The sequence below is a fragment of the Cucurbita moschata genome, unplaced genomic scaffold (assembly GCF_002738365.1).
Source record: "Cucurbita moschata cultivar Rifu unplaced genomic scaffold, Cmos_1.0 Cmo_Scf00016, whole genome shotgun sequence".
NCBI classification, from domain to species: domain Eukaryota; kingdom Viridiplantae; phylum Streptophyta; class Magnoliopsida; order Cucurbitales; family Cucurbitaceae; genus Cucurbita; species Cucurbita moschata.
Genome location: NW_019268532.1, coordinates 3051509 through 3072829, shown reverse-complemented (window position 1 = coordinate 3072829; position 21321 = coordinate 3051509). Strand labels below are relative to the sequence as shown.

The following is a 21321-nucleotide window of genomic DNA, read 5'->3' as shown; positions in this document are numbered from 1 at the left end:
TAATTGAAAAATGTGCATGTGATGGGAATATTAAATAAATGTAAATTCTGGAAAAAATAAATTAATTATTAAAAAAATATTACCATAAAATCAAGCAAATGCATGTCAAGAGATTGACCTTGAAAATGTGAAAGGGCCATCATTTTCTTTTTTTTTTTTTATAAATAAAAAAATAGTAATAATTGGAATATTCTTTTTTCCACGTCAGACTCTGACTTACATTTTAAAATATTTAAAAGAATTTTTCCAACTATTTGTTTAAATTAATTAAAGCATAGAATTTACAATATTTTAATCATAATAAAGTCATTAAAATAATAAGATCGAAAAATAAATAACATAAATTTAAATCAAACAGAGACTAATATAAGTCTTTTAAAAATGTTTTATTATCACTTGCATGTCGTCACTCAGCATACGATTATTTCAAATCAAACATGTTTAACTTATAAGTTCTTATGTTTAAGTTACCGAAAAAGACGATGTGTAAGCCTTTTTAATCATGGGTTTTTATCCTTATAATCACTTCGAGTCGAAAATGATCATGATTCATTTATGTGCACTTCTTTTACTCGAACGTCTCGTAATAATGTTAATCGGTTTGAATTTTACATTAAAATTTTAATGTATAAAAACCCTTTAAAAGGTTCACATTCATTTGGAAAACTATCATATTCATAAGCTTTATTTTTTCTTTGCTCTACTAACCCTACAAACACAACCTTCTTGTTACTTGCCATATTAGCCTCCCCCCTTCAAAATGTTGACTCTTATTACTCCATTTTAATGCACTTTTAATGATGGTGTCACACTCAAACTTCACAACCATTTTTGTAAACACACCCACTTCAAAAATTGAGACGCTTAAAGTAGTTTACAAGTTTCGTGTCTGTTTAATTGGGTTGTGTGTAACGATCTAAGTCCACGGCTAGCATTAGCCTGTTACGTATCGTCGTCAAGGGAGAGGTTTCCACACCCTTATAAGGAATGTTTCGTTCCCCTCTCTAACCGACATGGGACCCACAATCCACCTCCCTTGGAAGCTAAACGTATTCATTGGCACATTGGCACATTGTTCTCTGTCTAGCTCTGATACCACTTGTAACAGCCCAAGTCCCCCGCTGACAGATATTGTCCGCTTTAACCCGTTACATGTCATCATTAGCCTCACAATTTAAAAACATGATTGTTTGTGAGAGATTTTTCAGATAGGTCTAACTTTTACCGGTGTGAAAATAATTGAGAGAAGTAAACTTAGGAGAGTTCGAGTTAGGTTTCATTAGGTTATTATCGAGAGTTCTAAGATAATCGTTTTAAAATCATACATATTCATAGGCATTCGAGGTGAACGATTATAGTTTCAACTCGTAGCTCATCATACATAATGAACAGTTCAATCGAAATGGATTCTTTGTTAGAGAGTAGTCGTCAATAAAGGAGGGAGTGATCATCGTGCCTATTAATTAATATCTACTTGTGTGAACCATTGTATATATTCTCACACACGGTATTCTTATGGCACTATAAAGCTCATACCTATCATGGCACGACTCTATCCATATCAACTTGTAATCATAAAAAAAAAATACAAATGTGGACTCTTGTCGATCGAGGTAGGTTACTATTAAAGGTATGGTGACTGTTTAATAATCCTCACATTGTCGGATCATAATAGGGGAATGATCCCACATCATAGCTAACTATTAAAAACACTATAGATTTTTGTTAATTGAGACACCCGCACTTCGGATTGACTCGTAGGTTGTCGAGTCAGTTCATCCGTTCTTATCCATTAATTTTGAGACACAAGGGGCTAAATTTAATTTTTCCTATGTTATCGATATTTTCCTAACATTGAATATCGAAAGATTGCTTAAGAAAATGGAATAAACACGTGGATAATTTTGATATTTGGATTTTTCTGTGAGTATCAACGTTTTCTAATGCGAAAATGTCGAACAATTAGCTACTCATTCACTCGTAAAAATGATTGTGAATTAGAATAAAAAGCATATGGTCCCATATAGAGATTTTGTGTCCTACCCATATCATTTGATTTAACTATTAATATCATCGTTGCCAAGATTTCTTCCAAATATATGGATTTCGTTCAAAATAATTTAGCATCTCAAATAAATATCTTGAATTCTCGACTTTGACTCAATACACGTGAACTTATAAAATTATTTTTAAAATATACTTCAACTTTTAAAAGTTTTTATAAACTTTCATAAATAACATCAATATCCTCTGATCATGATAAAAAGGTTTTAAAAGTTTTTATTGACAGTCAGATAATTTATGAAGTATAAATAGACATTTCGAGAGTATTAAAAGTAAAAAAAAAAAAATGAACTTGAAGGGTATTTTTAAAATAAAGTACGAGTAGTTTCCATCCAAAATCGAACCCTAAAGAACTTTTTATAAACTGAAATCTAAATTTATATGTACAAATTTTTTCTTCCCTTTTTTTGCCATGGCAGCTGTCTTTTAGAGGACCAAATAGTACACGATACCGTTAAGAGAGGGAGGAAATTTCGTCACATGGTAAAGGTTATCTAGATTTGGACCGAAGAAGAAAAAGTCAAAAAGTGGGTCCGAGGAAGGAGAAATTGTTGGTTATTGGGAGGGAGTCCCACGTTCGCTAATGTACAGAATGATCAAGGAATTATAAGTAAGGAATAGATCTCCGTTGGTATAAGGGTTTGTAGAGAAGCATAAAGCAAAATCACGACCGCTTATGCTCAAAGTAGACAATATCACGTCACAATGTCTGTCGTTCCTAATAGAAATTTCTAGTAAGAGAATCTCAGAGGTTTTATAAACTCAAGTCATGTATGCTGTAGTTTGGCTAAGCTAAGCTAATCTGAAGCTTAGAACTGAAGCACAAGTCAAAAGTAAAAGATTACAAAGCAAATCCTATGGCAATGGTAGCCAATGAATTCAACCTCTTCAATCCTGCTTTCGGGATTGCCATTTACTCGACCGTCGTCGCAGCAGCAGCAGCGCCATAGGAGGGTGGAGGAGCTGTATGAATCGAACAACGCATGCTTTGCGTTCGTTCGAAAGCGATCGATCGAAGTCCTTATGATCGATCCACTTAGAACCAAATCCAACACCTTCAGCAGAATATGTACACCACCATCTATAGCATTATTCTTTTGGCCCGAGATCGGATAACGTCCTCCGAAATCACCACGGACCAGTCTGCGTTCGTCTTAAGCATCGTTTCTTTGTTCCTTGTTGTGTATCCATTACTTTCAATGCCTATAACCAAATGACAGAATTCATCAACAACAATACAAAGCAGAGGTTGTCTCATGCAGACAATTGCAGTATTAAAAGGTAGAATGGTTTGATGAATGGTTTCACCCGCACTACTACTAAAGATATCAAAGGGGAAAGCATACCCGGTTCTTGTGCATTTCCATGATTTCTGCCTGCAACAACCACACAACATAATAATTGAGAATTGGTGATGCCCGTTACTTGATTAACAAGCTCAAGCTCACTCTTGTGTCATACACAAACTTATGTACCTGTTTTTGTCGGAGTTCTTGGTTTTCCTCTTTTAGCTTCGCCACCTCCGCTTCCAGCTCCATCGTGTAAGCCTAGTACGAGCAAAGAAACAATCATGAACATGAGAATCTCTGTAACAGCCCTACCCCACTGCTAACAGATGTTGTCTTCTTTGGGATTTTCCTTTCGGGGTTTCCCTCAAGGTTTTTAAAACGTGTATGCTAGGAAGAAGTTTTAAAACGCGTATTTGGGGTCTAGCGTCTTCGCTGGCACTCGTTCCCTTCTCCAATTGATGTGGGACCCCCCAATCCACCCTCTTCGGGACCCAGCGTCCTTACTGGCACACCACTTGGTGTCCACCCCCTTTGGGCCTCAGCCTCTTCGTTGGCACATCCTCCAGTGTCTGGCTCTGATACCATTTGTAATGTCCAAGTACACCACTAGCAGATATTGTTCTCTTTGTGCTTTCCCTTTCGGGCTTCCCCTCAATGTTTTAAAACGTATCTCCTAGGGAGAGATTTCCACACCCTTACAAAGAATGTTTTGTTCTTCTCCCCAACTGATATGGGATCTCATAATCTCAGTATAAAACCAAAATCATGTATGAATGCATCTAATAAAGAATAGATCAGCATATGGTATGACATGCTTAAGTAGTTGGGTATACAAATGCATCAAATGGTTGGTTTCACACATTGTTTTAGTCTGCAAATAACCATATATCACAACTCCAGGTACACAAGCCACATAGACGCATGTCAACAAGAATTCAAGTCATGTGGTAAACAACAATGAACAAGAACAGATCACCTGCTTTCGAGCCCGCGATCGAGCAGCCGACTCCCTGTTCTTTATCATTCTGCGCTGCCTCCTCTCGACAACCCTGTCCAGAGTCCCATTACATCTCCTCCCCCGCACTCCATTAAGCGCATAAGGCACCGGAGACAAGGACGAGGTATCACCATTGCTCTTTCCAATCCCATCAGATGATAGCTGGTTTGCTGGAGATCCTGTTGCAACAGGCATGGCCCCAGCTGCTAAGCTAACCACTCCCATCCTTCCACCCTGCAGTGCAGAGCCTTGCATCAAATTTGAGCTCAACCTTTGATCCGCAAGCCCCATAATCCCATCACTAGACAAAGGCAGCTGAGACCCATATGTGGTCTCAGTAGGCTGCTTTGGAAATATTGGTTGTGGCTGATGTGCTCTAACTCCATTAACATTCAACAATAAGTTCGAAGATTGAATTGGAATATGATTGTTATTGCCAAAGAATCCTCCATTGTTGGGGTTTCCATTCAATTGAGTATCCTCTCTCACAACTCCAGCTCTCAACAAAAATTCCTCAAGTGTCATCTCCCCAAGAGTTTGCTGCCTCTGTTGCAAACCAGAAGCAACAATACTCCCATCTTTAGAACCACCATGTTCATCCATTATGTCCTTCCATACCTCATCCACCTTCTTCTGGCTGAGTGTCCGTGGCAGTGTCAAAGAGCCTTGTCTCTGCAAATACCCACCACTACCATTAACACCACCAGCCCCTTCTTTAGCAGCAGCAGCAGCAACAGCAACAACAGCAGCAGAAGATGCCATCGTTTGCATTTCTTCAGCGCTCCAAATGTTCTTCAACAGCTCATCCATGTTCATTGACCCAAAATCCTTCCCTATACTCCCCATACTCTGAAACTCATCGAATGTGAGCGAGTAGATAGATGATTGCCGCGCTAATGGATGGTTAGCAGAAGGCCGCCCACCTCCTCCGCCGTTTCCGGCAGATGGGTCACTCCCAAAATCCTTGAAATTCATCTCTTCACAGTTGTACGAAATGGGATCAAATCAAACCCGAAATCGGATCGAACCACCAAAATATCACTCGAAATTCAAGATCATTTAGCCTACGAACAAAGATTGAAACTCCAATCACTACAAGACAAACCCCACATGCAAAGATACTCAAAATCAGTGGAGTTTATATCAGTAGAACTCCTCAAAACAGATTTCCAGCAAACCAACAGTTCAAAAACCCAGAAATCCCTCACTGCAACAAGTCCAGTTCAACACAGAATCACCATGAACAACAAATTCAAAGGGGTAATCAATCCAAGCTATGAACTAAAGCAAGAACTGATCAAACTACTACCAAAAACACCACAAATCAAGCAAGAAAAAATTAAAAATCAGGGAAAACACAATCCAAAATAAACATATATATATTTATTTTATACAAATTCCCCCCTTCGAATTGTTTTTTTCTGGTAGCTAAGTTGGCTGCGTACCTTCTTCTTCGCTATATTAGGGCTTTCTGGAGGCGCCAAGTGTCGGCTGTTGCTTCCAATCTCTCATGGTTTATGATTATTATTATTATTATTATTTTGTTTTTTTTTTGGTCGAATTTTTTTTTAATTTGTAGGTTAAGAAGATGAGCTAAGTTTGCGTTAAAATTACTTAAATACTTTTTAATATTATTATCCATTTTAAAATAAATGGGAAAGTGGGGCGCCTACATTATGAGCCTTGAAGTGAATATCACCCAATGGGATTCTGCAACGTGGCCCTATTTCCACCGTCCACGTTTACCCTCTCTTTGCTTTTATTTAATCCTTTTTCTTTCTTATAGTGCTGCGGTTCGTACAGTTAAAAAGCGCATGCACATGATCCACCCAAGATCCAATCTCCTACGCCGCGGACCACTATATCATTTTGATTCCCCCACCTTTTTTTTTTTTTTAAAATTATTATTATTATTATTAGTTTTGGAACCCATTTATAAATACTAATATTAATTTTTTTTTTACAACTGAGTCACAACGTATCATTAACCTCGGCTACCAACGTCAAATACTTTTAATATTCATAATAGTTTTAAAAAGTAAGATATCTTGGGTTGGATAGTAACCCTGTTTTTGGATTAGTCGGGTTGATCTGACTAAAAGAATTTCAATCTACCAACCAACTTGAATTTTAACAAAATAATGTAGTTTTATTCAAGAATATTCATATTTAGTTATTTATTGCGTGGGATAATTTTATTGGATAAATAATATAGTTGGGATGGTCTTGATTACAGGTGATTATTTTTGTCCATTTGTGCGCCTGTAGTTCGCAATTTCTTCAAAACGCTCAATCCCCATCCACTTAAAATAGTGTATATATATATATATATATATATTATTGTTTTTTTTATATTAATCAATATTGACTTGATTTAGAGCCTTCATATGGAAACGTGACAAAAAAAAAATGGCACAAGTATTAAGATATGGTTTATTATTTAATACAATTACATAATCTAGAACACGACTTTCCACAATAGAATGGTATTGTCCACTTTGAACATAAACTTTTATAGCTTTATTTTGAGTTTTCAGAATTGTTGTACCAATGAAGATAGTATTTATTGATTATAAACTCAGGATCATTTCTTAGAGATAATACACTATATTAAAACAAAATATATTTTGTTAATTCATTTCATTTTTTAAAAATGGTTTAGGAATATTCTAATCAAAATTTTATTAAATGTTTTTCATCCTATAAATAATTTTAATAATTAATTAGAGGTGTAGTCAGAAGTTTTTTTTTTTTTTTAATTCAAATATATATAAGAGTATGATAACTTAAGGAATACAATCATGAAGTTGAAAGTACCATAGATTCCTAGAGGCATACCGAAAAGCAGAAAAGCAGCAGTTCCCACTCTCGACCCATGTAACAAACCTTCAACGTTTTAGTTTAATTGAAATGAAAAAACTATAATTTAAAAATTATTTATACTACAATATATGTCGATAAGATGTCGACTTTAAAGCATATAATATTCACCAAAAGGTCATAAGCTTGAAGCTTGAATTCACCTTTCCGGTGAGCATTATAAAGTGAGGATAAAATATATTGAAATAAAATATGGCTTAAATTCCAAATTTGGTATTTTATAGGATAATTGAATTAAAGTTATAATAAATCACAATAATTTATTTTTTTGTTTGAGTTATTATTATTTATGAAGGTAATAAAGTTAAAATTAATGATTGGATAAATGGGAACGTGGGATAGTTAAAGAGGGGAAGGTTTGGAAAAAAAAAAAATAATAAATAAAATACAGGATCTTCCCACCTAACTCTTACCTGTAAATGGGCAATATAAATAAATATTGTTATAAAATCCTTGCTTCCATCATCTTTTCTTTTTTTGGAAAATATAAATAAATAAATAAATAAATAAACGTGGCGCACATTCATTGGGGCTCCGACCCCATCTCGATTTGGTTTGAAAGACCACACCAATATTAATTATAATTATGTATGTGATATCCATTTGTATTTCTCGTTCTCTCGTTTGTATCACATATTTACCAGCTTCTAATATTTTCTGTCAATATTAGTAATAAAAGTATTTTTTTTTTTTTTTTTAATTTAAGAGCATTTTATGGACCTGATTTTATTTGGACCAGTGATTTTGGGCTTTTTATGGACCATTTTATGGACCTCTTGAATGACACTAAAATTGTGAAAATTTCACTACATGTAGCCTAGGATCTACGGGCTTCCCCTTAAGGACTTTCCCTTTCGGGCCTCAAAAGGGGGTGGATTGTGATGTTCCACATTGGTTGGGGAGAACAAACCACCGTTTATAAAGGTGTGGAAATCTTCCACTAGCTTCCTCCTATCGATGTGGGACCACCCCCAAATCCACCCCCCATTGGGGCCAGCGTCCTTACTGGCACACCGCCTTGTGTCTACCCCTTCGGAGAATGAGAAGGCTGCCACATCGTCCATTGTCTGGCTCTGATACCATTTGTAACGGCCCAGATCCACTGCTAGCAGATATTATGACTTTAAAATGCTAGGGGAAGGTTTCCGCACCCTTATAGTTTGATCTCCTCCCCAACCAATGTGAGACATCACATATCTTTGAGTTGGAAATAATTTTCTTTTAGTTAAATTAAAAAATAACTTCAATATTATAAAAAATGTATAAAAAATACCCTTAAAATAAAATTCTAATTTGGTTTTGTTTTATTTTGCTCGAGAATTAGGTAACAAAAAGACAATTTGTTGACATAGGTAACAAAAACTACCATAATAATTCAAGAGAAATGAAGATTTTATTGAGATAGAATAATAGATCAATCAATAGGGATTAAAGAATGACACATAATAGGATCAAAGTAAATGACCATAGTGGGAGAGATAGGTATCAGCCAACCATTTACCCAAAGCAATCTCAGTTGCACTATTAAAATGACCATGATCCCAGCTAAAGCCTTCATATGTGGTAAAGTTTATAGGCAACTCCCACGAGTCAATAGTAATGATGTCTGGAAGCTCTTTTTGGACTGCATCTTCAGCTGCTCTCACTGCTGGCAAATCATGAGTATCGTGCTTCATAAAAAAGTCATACATGGATATTTTAACAATAATGACAGGTAAAAATCTAGGTTTTATATCATTGCGGATGTCGGTGATGAACTTCTTTAAGTTGTCTTTGTATCTATGAGCAGTGTCACTCATAGCCGCATCGCTCTCTCCCTGATACCAAAACAAAGCACGCACAACCCCACCTTCTTTTTCTGATGTTTTAATTCGTTCAATGAAATTTTGGTAAAAAGTTGCACTAGTATTGCTAGGGTTTTTACTCCATTGTTCAATTAAAGTGCCACCTCTAGCACAAGGAACTAAACCCACGACGCCTGCCTTTTTTCCAGCTTTAGCTATGAACTCGTGAGCAAATGCTATTCCTGGACCAATCCCTGGAGTTTTGCCGATGTCAATCCCCAAATGGAGAGGTTCATGTGCTATCTCCCACTGGCGCTCAGGGTTCAACCGTAGGATGGATGGGTCGGATTGACAATCTAATGGGACCTTCCCATCCCACACAAGAATCCCCTCTGTATTGTTCTCTACCCCACCTCGACCAGCCATGTTGCTCTGACCGGCAAGGATAAATATATTTGTAGGAGAAGTAGCTCCTGAAAGGGAAGGGCTAAACAACATCATACACAACAAGATTGATAATTTCAACAAAACCATTTTGACCCTTTGTGTCTGTGCAAATAGACAGAGAAGCAATGTATAAATGAATTAAATGTGTCTACTTGTACAGACACAATGCCCTCCCAGTAAAGCTCTTATCACTCTCCCCTTCTATTTCGTAATTGATCTTTGCTTCTATGTTCGTTCATCCATGACCCTCACTTTTTATACTTAATTTTGATTCTATTCTTAGTATAGTTTAAATTTTGGTGAATATTTGTGGTTCGAGAGTGTTTTTAGATCTTAATCCCCTTGGATCTCACCTAATTTACCTAGAAGTATAAAAATAAAACTTCAACCACGTACTTTTTTAATAATTTAATTATTTTTTATTTATTATCATTTTCGTGTTTCAATCTATCTTACATAAAATACATCAAAATATATTAGCTTAATTCATGAAGTAAATAAATATATTAGCCTTTTGTTTTAAACCTATCTTCTTTTCTAATTTCATATTCTATATTATGTCGATGTTCTTAATATATTAATAAAACAATATTATCAGAACATTAGCATAATTTAATCCAAGATAAAAAGGTTAGAGGCTCTAATCTCCCACTGACCTTTGTAAACAAATGTAAATTAAATATAGCTAATTCGATAAATACACTTATTATCATTGTTAAAGCTGATGATTAAATCTTCGACTTCTACATGTTAACTAGATATGTTTACGAGGTAGAGTGAGGAATGGGGTCGGGATCGTCCTCGTCCTCGTCCCTATTTCCTATTTCAATTACCATCTTGTGAATTTTTTTTCCGAGCCAGGGCAAAGATTCCCTATCGAGAATTCGCGGAGATTGAAATATAAAACATCTAAATAAATTTAATAATATTTCATAAACAAAAAAGAAAAAAGAAAAAAGAAAAAAGAAAAAAATATATATTTACTTGTTTATTAGTTAATTTAGTTTCGATATATATATATATATATATATATATATATATATATATATAAATAAAAAAAGATTGAAGATAATACATTTGAGTATTTACTAAAAATAAAGGGTACACGTGGCACGTTTATAATGCGACCATCTTTGACAACCAACAATGGGCTGGCAAGTACATTGTACGAAGAAGTTACAACAAAAGTCACGGTTTCTCCCAAATTCCATGATACCACCTGTCAACTTATCAACCCCCCTCCCTCCCTCAAACAAAATCATTTTATTATCTCTCACCCACCTTCCATCCCCCCGCGTGAATCTCACAACATACCATCCGTACACCAAACCCACTTCAAAAGGCGCGTGAAGAACACACGCGCTGTATAACAAGTACTCCGGGATTTGGGCTTGCATAGATCTCCGCCGACACATGTGGCTTTTTATTGGCAGACCCTTTTACTTTTCATATTCCAAATTCTTCCCCTCATTTTTTATTTATTTAATTTTATTTTTTGGGTTTTTGGAAGAATTTCGGAAAATTGCGAGGAAAACGATGGCGTAGATCCCACTCAATTCCCCAGAAAGCAACGGAAAAACAAATTAAAAAAATAAAAAATAAAAAATAAAAAAATTATTATTAATTTTCGGAACCCCACAGCCAAATAGTATAAATATAAAGGACAGAATTGCAATCCATATATATATATATATATACACACACGTGTGTATATTCATTGTGCGTGTGCCAATTCGTTGTTTATCTTTTCTTTTTATTTTTTTTTATTTTACTCTCTCTGTCTTCGCTCTGTCTTCCGTAGATCTCTCTCTCTCTCTCTCTCTCTCTCTCTCTCTCTTGTTTCTTGAAGTGCGCAAGGAAGAAGGTGGTTCTATACTTGTTTGGATTCGTGGCTTTTGGGCGAATGGGAGCTTGCGGATTGAATTGACGTTGTTTTAGTTTATAGCGGAGTAAAATGGATGGTGGTGATGGAACTGTGAGGCTTGGGGCTCTGAACTTGAAGCCGGATCGGAGCGGCTTTGATTTGGGACCTGATGTGTCTGTTTCGTCTCCGGTGACCAGGCAGAAAGCCGCCGCTGCTAAACAGTTTATAGAGAATCATTACAAGAATTATCTCCAAGGTCTGCAGGATCGCAAAGAGAGGTAAGATATATTTCGTTGTAGAGGAGCTTTTGTGCTGGAGTTTTTTGTTTGTGGTGAATTTTCTGATTGACTGATGGCGAGTTTAGTTTTATGGTCTGCTGTGAATTTTGTGGACTTGAGGAGACTTTGAGAAGAAATTGTGGAAAGTGTCGATTTCTATTAGAACTCCGTAATTATTGCGGAAAATCTAAGCATGACGATGTTTATTTTGTGTTTTTGTGTTTCCAGACGGAGAACGCTTCAACGAAGAGCGCAAGAAGCTCAGGTATCAGCTGAAGAACAGGAAGAGATGTTGAGGAATTTGGAACGCAGAGAAACAGAATTTATGAGACTGCAAAGACGTAAAGTTGGAATTGATGACTTTGAACAATTAACAGTCATCGGTAAAGGTGCATTTGGTGAGGTATATGGGAAAATGCTATTTGCAGAAACTTGAACTCTGATCGCCGTGCTTGAACTTCATTTCAATTTTTTGTCTGAACAATTGCTTATTTGCTTGTTGGTTAAGCTAGACGATTCAGTTCTACTAAAACTGGGACAGGATTGCCCTAAGAATTTTCTCGTATCTGCTCTCATTTACGATACATATGCAGGTTAGATTATGTCGTGCAAAGGGAACTGGGGAAATTTTTGCCATGAAGAAGCTGAAGAAATCAGAGATGCTTAGCCGTGGGCAGGTGAATTTGGAATGTTATGTACTTGTATCTGTACTCAATCAAACATACACCTCTGCTCAAGAAACGCCTTTGCGTTGGCTTCCTAATAGTGCATTAGTAGTATAATCAGCGCGTCCACAAGAAGAATTTTGGAATGTTAGTTCTTTTGGTGCGTAAGTATGTATGGTTGCAGATATTGGTGCGTAAGTATGTATGGTTGCAGATAAAACTATGATCATGAAGAATATGAATTCACTTGATATGATTCTTAAGCCACTAAAGTAGCTTAGCGAATACATAAACTTTTGCTTACATGGAAACTTCCGGAGAATGTGAAGAAATGAGCTTGCTCATGAGTTCGGAATATATTTCACAAATAATTGGGATCATAGAATTTCTAATGTCATATTCTGGAAGGCTTTTCAGTAGTGTTCATTTCTCGATGAGTTCCTATCTATGTATCTCATCATATCAATGAAATGTCTATCCTTTCCTGTACATACAACACACATACACGTATCTAATGGCGTATTTTCTTTCTTTTACATGTTCCAGGTTGAGCATGTTCGATCCGAGAGGAATTTACTTGCAGAGGTTGATAGTCGATGCATTGTAAAACTCTTCTATTCTTTTCAAGACTCTGAATTCTTATACCTTATTATGGAGTATTTACCTGGCGGTGACATTATGACATTACTAATGAGAGAAGACGTTCTGTCGGAGGATGTTGCTCGCTTTTACATAGCAGAGAGCGTTTTAGCTATTCATTCAATTCATCAGCACAATTATATACATAGGTATATCCCATTTTTACATTGACATAAGAGCTTTTTCCAAGAGTCATATTCTTCATCTTGAATTCAGATGATTAAATGCTTCTATATTCAAGTAAATATTGGGGCTTACTCTTACTTGAACAGTACTTGGCTTACAGGGATATAAAACCAGATAACCTGATACTAGATAAGAATGGCCATCTGAAGCTTTCAGATTTTGGCTTGTGCAAGCCTCTGGATGATAAGTATTCAAGTATACTTTTGAATGACGAAGATTTAACAGCCCAGCAGGCCAAAAGTGAAGGTCAAGGTCATACTGACACTAATGGATCCCAATGGATGATGCCAAAAGAACAAATTCAACAGTGGAAGCGTAATCGCCGTGCATTGGTATTGGATTTATCATCTGCTTTATCATTTCCTTCTTTGTTCAAACATTATTAGGTTCATAATCACGCTATTTATCTCCAGGCTTTTTCAACTGTTGGGACCCTGGATTACATGGCACCTGAAGTATTGCTTAAGAAAGGATATGGGATGGAGTGTGATTGGTGGTCATTAGGGGCTATTATGTATGAAATGCTGGCTGGTTATCCTCCTTTTTGTTCTGATGATCCAAGGATGACTTTCCGCAAGGTAAAATCTGTTCAGCAATGTAGGCTATTTTGTTTCTGGTTTATGATGTATACAGTCGTTCATATGGATTTCTTTCAGATAATAAATTGGAGAACTTGCCTGAAATTTCCCGAGGAACCGAAAATCTCAGAGGAAGCCAAGGATCTTATCATTCACTTGCTATGTGATGTTGAAACCAGGTTGGGAACTCGAGGAGTAGAGGAAATAAAGGTAAGCCAGACAAAGAAAACATTTCCTTTTAACTTATGTCAAGAATGGAGAGTAATAGCTTTTATTTGTTCTATTACAAAGTACAAATGAAAGATTTCATTGAGTTTCTCAAATTGAAAAAAAAAAAGAAAGAAAGATCAAAGAGTTCATCTTTTATTTTTAGCAGGTAATTTTCATCTGATTAATTATTCTGATAGGCACATCCATGGTTCAAAGGGATTCATTGGGATAAGCTGTACGAAATGGAAGCTGCGTACAAACCAACTGTCACAGGAGAACTAGACACTCAGAACTTTGAGAAATTTCCTGAAGTGAGCATGACAATAAACCTTGCATACAATTGATAGTTTGACCCCTTCACTTCCTATTTAGCTCCAAATCTGCCAAAGATTAAAGAATTGTTACTGAGTCATAACATATCTAGATTGTCTTAGTATGAAATTTCATCTCTACCTTCAATTACAGGTACTCATGGTGTGAGTTCTTCATGGGATTCTTTGTCTTCCTTTGTCGTAATTTACGGATACTGTGAAATGTACTCCTTTTGACATAAGTTTTTAAACCTCCATTGAGGTGTAGAAATAGAACTTGAAAATCCTTACTTGCCACGTCTAATCTTTCTTAATCTTTTGCTCAAAGTTTATTGTACTAAAATTCTTCTCCTTCCCTTTCCCCAAAATGTAGGTTCAAGACCCTCCATCAGATATGCCAACTGTTGGCCCTTGGAGGAAGGTAATAACGTACTTTTCTAGCAAGAATGATTGTGGAATGGTGCTTGCGTTTGATAAGTTGGAATGCTTTATTGCTAAGCTATTATCTCTGCTTCACACTTCAATTTTAATCTTCTGTGAGAACTTGTTGATTAACATCATTTGGTGATGTGTGTTTGGCCTATTGATTTCTTGTTGACCGTGACTCTACTTTCTGTTTGCAAAGTATTGGGTACTTCCATAACTCGTCTGTTTTTCTTTGATTCAAACTGGGGGGACTTAGTGGGGGGGAATAGTTTGATAGTTGCACCTCTTTTTATTTTTTTTATTCCTTAAGCTGCGTACTTTTTGCTCGATTGCCCATTTTATGCCATTTCCACTTTCCTTCAACCTCTTCTTTTTTGTTTCAGATGCTAACTTCAAAAGATACCAATTTCATTGGATTTACTTTTAAGAAGTCAAACGTCAAATCACTTGAGAGTACAGGTACATTGAACTATATATGTCATTTCTTTAAATCACTTCTTTGCGTTGGATGATGAAAATCCCACATCGACTAATTTAGGAAATGATCCTGGGTTTATAAACAAAGAATACTCCATTGGTACGAGGCCTTTTAGGGAAGCCCAAAGCAAAGCCATGAGAGCTTTTATGCTGAAAGTGGACAATATCATATCATTGTGGAGAGTCATGTTCCTCTAACATGATATCAGAGCCATGCCCTAAACTTAGTCGTGTCAATAGATTCGTAAATCCTCAAATATCACACAAAGGACTCCAAAAGAAAAAGGAGTTAAGCTTCCTCGAAGGCTGCCCTAAACTTAGTCGTGTCAATAGATTCGTAAATCCTCAAATATCAAACAAAGGACTCCAAAAGAAAAAGGGAGTTAAGCTTCCTCGAAGGCAGTAAAAAATGACTAGGACTCCAAAGGAGTCGAGCCTCGATTAAGGGGAGGCGCACTTTGTTCGAGGGGAGGTGTTGGATGATGAAAGTCCCACATCGGCTAATTTAGTGAATGATAATGAGTTTATAAACAAATAATATTCTCCCTATTGGTATGAGGCCTTTTGGGGAAGCTCAAAACAAAGCCACGAGAGCTTATGCTCAAAGTGGACAATATCATACCATTGTGGAGAGTCGTGTTCCTCTGTTGGTTCAACTTCTTAACTAGTTGAGCTATACTCAAAACTTATGCATACACAGTTTGCCTCGAAAGTTAGAAGAGACATTATTGTAGATAATAATAAACAATAACATATTAACACAAATATAAATTTGTAGGTACAGAAATTCATTCGAACATGTCATGGAAAACACCGTCTCTAGTTTCCTTGTTGGGTATGGTTTTCTTCTCCTTCCCTTTCCCTTTTTCCTTGGTTTCTAGCTGCTTTCTTTCTTTAATAGCAACCTTCACTGATGGCTCAGGTCGAATAGATTTGCAAGAAACTGTGATACCAGAAGTTGAGCAAAAGCAGGAAGGATAAGACTTTCCTTCTTCTGTGAGTAAATTTTGCTGAAAAGAAATTACACAATATATATGAGGTTTGCCCACAGTAGTTTGATATTATATGAAGATTATTATCACTTTTAAGATAATGCTTCACTTCTGAATACTGTTATATTTCATTACAACTGTAAAGAAAAATAAGCATCTGAGTTCAATAGGATTAATTTTTCTTCTTCACATCATCATGATTCCCAATGCTCACTCACATATTCTTTGAAATAAAGTACAACCAGAACAATCTGTAGTAGACCTTGACTTCCAAATTAATTACTTTAATTTAGGGAGAAAAAAAAATAGTACAATTCTCTTCGATATTTCCAAAGCTAAAAAAATACAAAATTGTGAGCTCTCACCTTGGGGAATTTAATTCTTTCCCATGTAGTAACAACTGTTAGACAAAACGACTCTCCACAATGGTATGATATTGTCTACTTTGAGCATAAACTCTCATGGCTTTGCTTTGGGTTTCTCCAAAAAGTCTCATACCAGTGGAGAGAGTATTCCTTGATTATAAACCCTAAACCATTCACTAAATTAGCCGATGTGAGACTTTCATCATCCAACAACAACAATAAATAAATCGAAGTAATGACCAGGAGATGTACAAAATTGAGTTCTAAGAAGATTTGGCCTTCAAAAACTGGTCACCGGCCGTCAAGAAAACATGCTCCCCCAATACCACCTCCACACCCGGCTGGCCATCGATGAAATCCACCCTAATCTGTTTCACCCAAAACAAGCTCAACAGTTTAATACACTCAGTAAAAAGTTGGCATAAATAAGAGGAACATTAAGCTTTTAGGCCCTGCCAAATTAAAACAAACCTTGCCATTTCCGGAGGAGAACTCCGACTTCAAGTTGGAGAGATCTCTTGATAAAAAGTAAACTTCAAGTGCTCGGGCTGATTTCTCGTTACCTAAAACCATTCTCATGAGCATAAGAAAGAGAGAGAGAACGAGGGAAAGGAGAGCGAGAGAGCAAGAGATACTATATACCTTCATATAAAGCAGTTATAGAATCTGAATTGAACACTGGTACTGGTCTGGCCAAGATAATCGAAAACGAAATCCCGGCTACGTTGTGGAAACTTTCTTCAGCAAGTGTGACCTGCAAATTTCGAAAAACCATAAACTCGTATCGTCAATATGATTTAGACGCAACATTTCTTCAGCAACCATGGATAGATTGAATATGGTAACAGATGAAAACTCGGTGGATCATTTTAATGTATTTGAGCTACTGAAAAATGATTATAGCCCATATTTGGTTCTTGTGAGATCCCACGTCGGTTGGAGAGGAGAACGAAACATTCCTTATAAGGGTATGAAAACTTCTCACTAGCAAACACGTTTTAAAACTGTGAGGCTGACAGCGATGCGTAACAAGCCAAAACGAACCATATCTTCTAGCGGTGGCTTGGGGCCGTTACAAATGGTATCAAAGCCAGACACCGGACGGTGTGCTAGTTAGGACGCTGGCCCCCCAAAAGAGGTGGACTGTGAGATCCCACGTTGGTTATAGAGGGGAACAAAACATTCCTTACAAGGGTGTGAAAACCTCTCCTTAGGATACGCGTTTTAAAATTGTGAGGCTGACAATAATACGTAACAGACCAAAACGGACAATATCTGTTAGTGGTGGGCTTAGACCGTAACAAACTTCTTTTCTAATGCAACTCATTGACTAATGTTATTGTCAAACTCGAAGGTTTTTAATTTACAAAACGTTTAAATTATTGAATATTTTATAATATCAAATCAAGATAAGGAATAACGCCAATATTAATATCATTCACTATAAAGGGGCAACATGTTATAGAACATGAGATGCAACTTACTGCATATGAAGGCAACACAGCAGATGGAAGCAGGGGGGAACCGATCGCCTCACTTATGTATAGTTCCTACGAACGAGTGCAGCTCATTTAGTCATGGACCGAGGACATTTAAGATGTAAAGTAGCTGAGATTGTAGGTTAAAAAATAGGCAGCTTGCTACTGACCTGTGCACGTAGCACTCGCTCGGCTACTGAAATATCGTCATCTAGTGATCGAAAATACACCTCTACTGTGTCAGTAGGTTCAAGGGCAGCTTTCTTCCTCAACTTCTGGATTCTATTAACAATCTAAAAATGGATAACTAGTTAGTTAGGATATAACAGAATTCTTACGAAATTTCGCTACCGATACCACACTGCCATAACAAAATGTATCAATGCATAGCATTTGGCTAACAATTCGACAAAGGATGCCGGCTACAACGTCCAACTTTCTCTAAATAGAAAATATAAATTCATTCAAAGAACTCGTGAGTAAAACCATGGGGTGGCTAAGTCACCGACCCGAACTCAAGGGAGATTAAAAATCATATATAGAGATCAAAAGCAAGGAACGTGCAAGATACCTCACGAGCGACACCGGCCTCAAATAGAGACTCGTCTGGACGTAAATCCAAAATCACAAGTACATCACCTAAAATGAAGTACAAGAAAAAAGTGAGATTTAAGACCCTTAGATGGTTAAATAACATTGATTTGTTAAAATTTCTCACCATCTCCAGAAGCATCTATTTCCTTATCTGTCATACCATCGGGTCGTCTGAAATCCCGGACAACCTTAAGATAACGGTGAATTCCAGGGTAAGTTAGTAATGAGTAGAATCTAAATAGTTCTTCAAAATAAAAAAATAATGGTCGAAAAAGATGGCCCGCCCCCAAGAGCACAGACCAACATGATAACCAACTACACCATGACACCTCAATTTCCCCCAGAGCACAAAGAAAGTAAGATATATCAGCAATAACAACGTTGCTTAACAAACTAAATTCTTCATACACCATGGGTCTAGAGCCCACCTGTAACGACCCAAGCCCACCGCTAGCAGATATTGTCCTCTTTAGACTTTCCCTTTCGGACTTCCCCTCAAGGCTTTAAAGCGCATCTGCTAGGGGAAGGTTTCCACACCCTTATAAAGGATGTTTTGTTCTCCTCCCCAACCAAACATCACTCTTTCTCAATAATATGATCGAGGTATGCATAGGTAATTAGAAGTGCCGCTTCCAAGAAGCTCAATTAACAGACATCTAATATTAGATGGCTACATAGGACAAGGGATACCAAAAACATATGTATCTCAACATACACATACATATAAACACCCCTGTAATTAGGCCTCATGAACACTTGTGCTACTCAACCAGAGATCATAGTACATTTCGAAAGAGAAATAGATACCTTTATCTCAGATAACCTTAAACAATGGGTAGCAATTGTGACATTTCCCACTTTCTCAAAAGCCAAGATATCTTCCTGTGACATTGCTTTCACTTCCTTTGCCACAACTCCCATAGCTTTTCCAAGACGCTTTCCCAATAAACTAGAATAGAACAATCGTGTTCAAACATCTGGACAGAGAAAATAATCACTTCAAAAGGAAAATTTTTCAGTACCTAAAGTCTGGCTCAGCACGGAGAGATGCATACTTCAATGTATCATTGCATGGGATAAGAGATCTTATATTTAATTCCTCTAGAACGTACTGCAGAAAAATTAGGTACAGATAGGCCATAAACAAGTAGTTGAGGAACAAAGAGATAATATTAAGCAGAAACAGAGAGAAAAAAAAAAAAAGGATTAACACAAATATTTATGTTATATGAGAAACTAGACATTCCAAGTTCATTGTGATAATAAACTTAATTAACATCCTTACAAAATGGATTATGGTATAAGATTCGACCCCCATAAAAAATAAGAACGCCGAATCAAAGAAAAGATATAGATACCTCTCTTAGCTTTCCGGCTATGTCATCAAGAAAATCTTTATCAGGATGAACCACTATCATTTCTCTGATGAGATTACAGAATCAGAGATGGCAAAGAAGAGGATATAGAAAAAAAATCAGCGAGAAGCAGAAGCATATGCATAGTAGATTATAGAAATTCGGGAAAGTGAACGCATACCTCAAAGGTGTTTTAAGAGGTTTGTTATGACGCTCCCGAATGTTGCGAGCAAGATCAATAATTGTCATCATCCTCGTAACACTTTCTTCAATTCTTTCACCTCTCTAAGCACTCAATGAGGAATATCGAATAGTGAAAAACAGGAATAAGAAATAAAATTGGAAGCAGTTTGAATAATATGCATTCGTGAGAATTTATGTTCAAATCAAGGTAGGTGTGGATGTTGTTCTTTTTATACATTAGAAAGAAAAACAAAAGGCACAAACACTTTTTTTTGTTTATGATTTCTGAAGCACGAGTAAAGAGCTTAATGTCGTTCAACTTCTAACAGGTTTCGTAATGTTTTGTCATTCAGTGTACGAACAGAACAATACAATCCTTTGAAATATGACAGGAACCCAAGGTTACAAAAATGGTTTTCAATTCTTTGACATCAGAAATTAGATACAGCCCCCCTTCCTCTCAAGTATTCCAATTGGAGGTCAGGAGATGGGCCAATTTGTATGCAGAAATAGGCTGAAAGTGAGTCGTCTTTTAATTGTGGATGATCTTATTATCTCCATAATATTTACCTACATTGGATGGATGATCCTTTTCCTTGCCCAATCCCCTCTATATAAGAGAAGTGCCCTGTTAAACCTAGCCACCCAGGAAATAATTTCCAGAAGTTTAATGATAATCAATACCTTTCCTCCTTCTTGAGGATAAGAGCAATAATGAATGCTTTCCTCAGACCCATCAGAAACTTTGCGCAAGTTTTGATATAAAACTTCAGTGAAAAACGGTGTAAATGGCGCCATGACCTTACAAGATGTTAGAAGGACCTGAAGACACAATGTATTGGGTGTTAAGAATGAATAGAAACTAGAATCAACAAGGAAATAACAGACTGACAGTTAAAATGCCATGTTCGTTTTCTAAAACTAAAACTAGCATGTCATGTACAGCATTTCATATTAATTTACAGAGATACCAATAGCAATAAAAAAACAGAATAGAGAATCAGAAACCACATATGCAGACTTGGACAATCATTTATCTAAATATAGGAAAAATATGTCCCATACATGGTACAGAGTAGAAAGAGCTATCCGGCAGTCTTCTTCCCCAGTACGGCCTTTTAGTCTCTTGCGGTTGAACCTCACATAGATATTTGTAAGGTTGTCAAGGAACTTTAAGAGATACGGAACTACCTGTAGTATCATGTGTGCAATTAGTGATGAAAAGTGTTAAAAGAAGAAAAAAAAAAAAAAAAAAAAAA

General features: G+C 36.4%; 4 protein-coding genes across 7 annotated transcripts in view; 1 reads left to right on the top strand and 3 right to left on the bottom strand.

Annotated features, from left to right (window-relative positions):
- Positions 1-2772: 2772 nt before the first annotated feature.
- On the bottom strand, positions 2773-5942 carry LOC111454662 (ABSCISIC ACID-INSENSITIVE 5-like protein 5). Of its 4 annotated transcripts, none has more exons than XM_023096155.1 (5): positions 5796-5942; positions 4330-5442; positions 3540-3611; positions 3411-3440; positions 2773-3267 (listed from the first exon to the last, which is right to left on the bottom strand). In XM_023096155.1, exons 2-5 carry the CDS (start codon positions 5323-5325, stop codon positions 3193-3195), a joined length of 1173 nt encoding a protein of 390 aa, XP_022951923.1. In that variant the 5' UTR covers positions 5326-5442; positions 5796-5942; the 3' UTR covers positions 2773-3192. The 4 variants fall into 4 exon arrangements, with proteins under 4 accessions (XP_022951923.1, XP_022951925.1, XP_022951926.1 ...); XM_023096157.1 differs by having other exon boundaries at positions 4330-5414; XM_023096158.1 differs by lacking the exon at positions 3411-3440.
- Positions 5943-8681: 2739 nt separating this feature from the next.
- Positions 8682-9440, bottom strand: LOC111454621 (probable carbohydrate esterase At4g34215). The gene has a single exon (XM_023096117.1). It carries the CDS (start codon positions 9438-9440, stop codon positions 8682-8684), a length of 759 nt encoding a protein of 252 aa, XP_022951885.1.
- A 1855-nt stretch (positions 9441-11295) lies between these two features.
- Positions 11296-16281, top strand: LOC111454149 (serine/threonine-protein kinase tricorner-like). The gene is made up of 12 exons (XM_023095490.1): positions 11296-11603; positions 11832-12006; positions 12197-12280; positions 12815-13056; positions 13194-13425; positions 13507-13671; positions 13750-13881; positions 14079-14192; positions 14566-14613; positions 15002-15077; positions 15874-15930; positions 16018-16281. Exons 1-12 carry the CDS (start codon positions 11416-11418, stop codon positions 16074-16076), a joined length of 1572 nt encoding a protein of 523 aa, XP_022951258.1. The 5' UTR covers positions 11296-11415; the 3' UTR covers positions 16077-16281.
- Positions 16282-16393: 112 nt separating this feature from the next.
- LOC111454148 (isoleucine--tRNA ligase, cytoplasmic-like) overlaps positions 16394-21321 on the bottom strand; it is a 20032-nt gene continuing 15104 nt past the window's right edge. The window contains exons 16-28 of the mRNA XM_023095489.1: positions 21128-21253; positions 20747-20884; positions 20061-20164; positions 19883-19946; positions 19547-19635; positions 19332-19473; positions 18649-18712; positions 18502-18569; positions 18101-18223; positions 17937-18002; positions 17095-17206; positions 16924-17015; positions 16394-16820 (exon numbers count right to left, since the gene is read on the bottom strand). Of these exons, the coding sequence (XP_022951257.1) occupies positions 16716-16820; positions 16924-17015; positions 17095-17206; positions 17937-18002; positions 18101-18223; positions 18502-18569; positions 18649-18712; positions 19332-19473; positions 19547-19635; positions 19883-19946; positions 20061-20164; positions 20747-20884; positions 21128-21253 (1293 nt within the window). The 3' untranslated portion in view covers positions 16394-16715. The remainder of the gene's footprint in view (positions 16821-16923; positions 17016-17094; positions 17207-17936; positions 18003-18100; positions 18224-18501; positions 18570-18648; positions 18713-19331; positions 19474-19546; positions 19636-19882; positions 19947-20060; positions 20165-20746; positions 20885-21127; positions 21254-21321) is intronic.

Coding starts and splice junctions, on each gene's coding strand:
- LOC111454662 (XM_023096155.1), bottom strand. CDS start 5,325: ATGAATTTCAAGGATTTTGGGAGTGACCCATCTGCCGGAAACGGCGGA. Junction 3,612..4,329: donor GATCGCGGGCTCGAAAGCAG/GTGATCTGTTCT, acceptor TGCTCGTACTAG/GCTTACACGATGGAGCTGGA. Junction 3,441..3,539: donor AAGAACTCCGACAAAAACAG/GTACATAAGTTT, acceptor TGGTTGTTGCAG/GCAGAAATCATGGAAATGCA.
- LOC111454621 (XM_023096117.1), bottom strand. CDS start 9,440: ATGGCTGGTCGAGGTGGGGTAGAGAACAATACAGAGGGGATTCTTGTG.
- LOC111454149 (XM_023095490.1), top strand. CDS start 11,416: ATGGATGGTGGTGATGGAACTGTGAGGCTTGGGGCTCTGAACTTGAAG. Junction 13,426..13,506: donor AGCGTAATCGCCGTGCATTG/GTATTGGATTTA, acceptor ATTTATCTCCAG/GCTTTTTCAACTGTTGGGAC. Junction 15,078..15,873: donor CAAATCACTTGAGAGTACAG/GTACATTGAACT, acceptor ATAAATTTGTAG/GTACAGAAATTCATTCGAAC.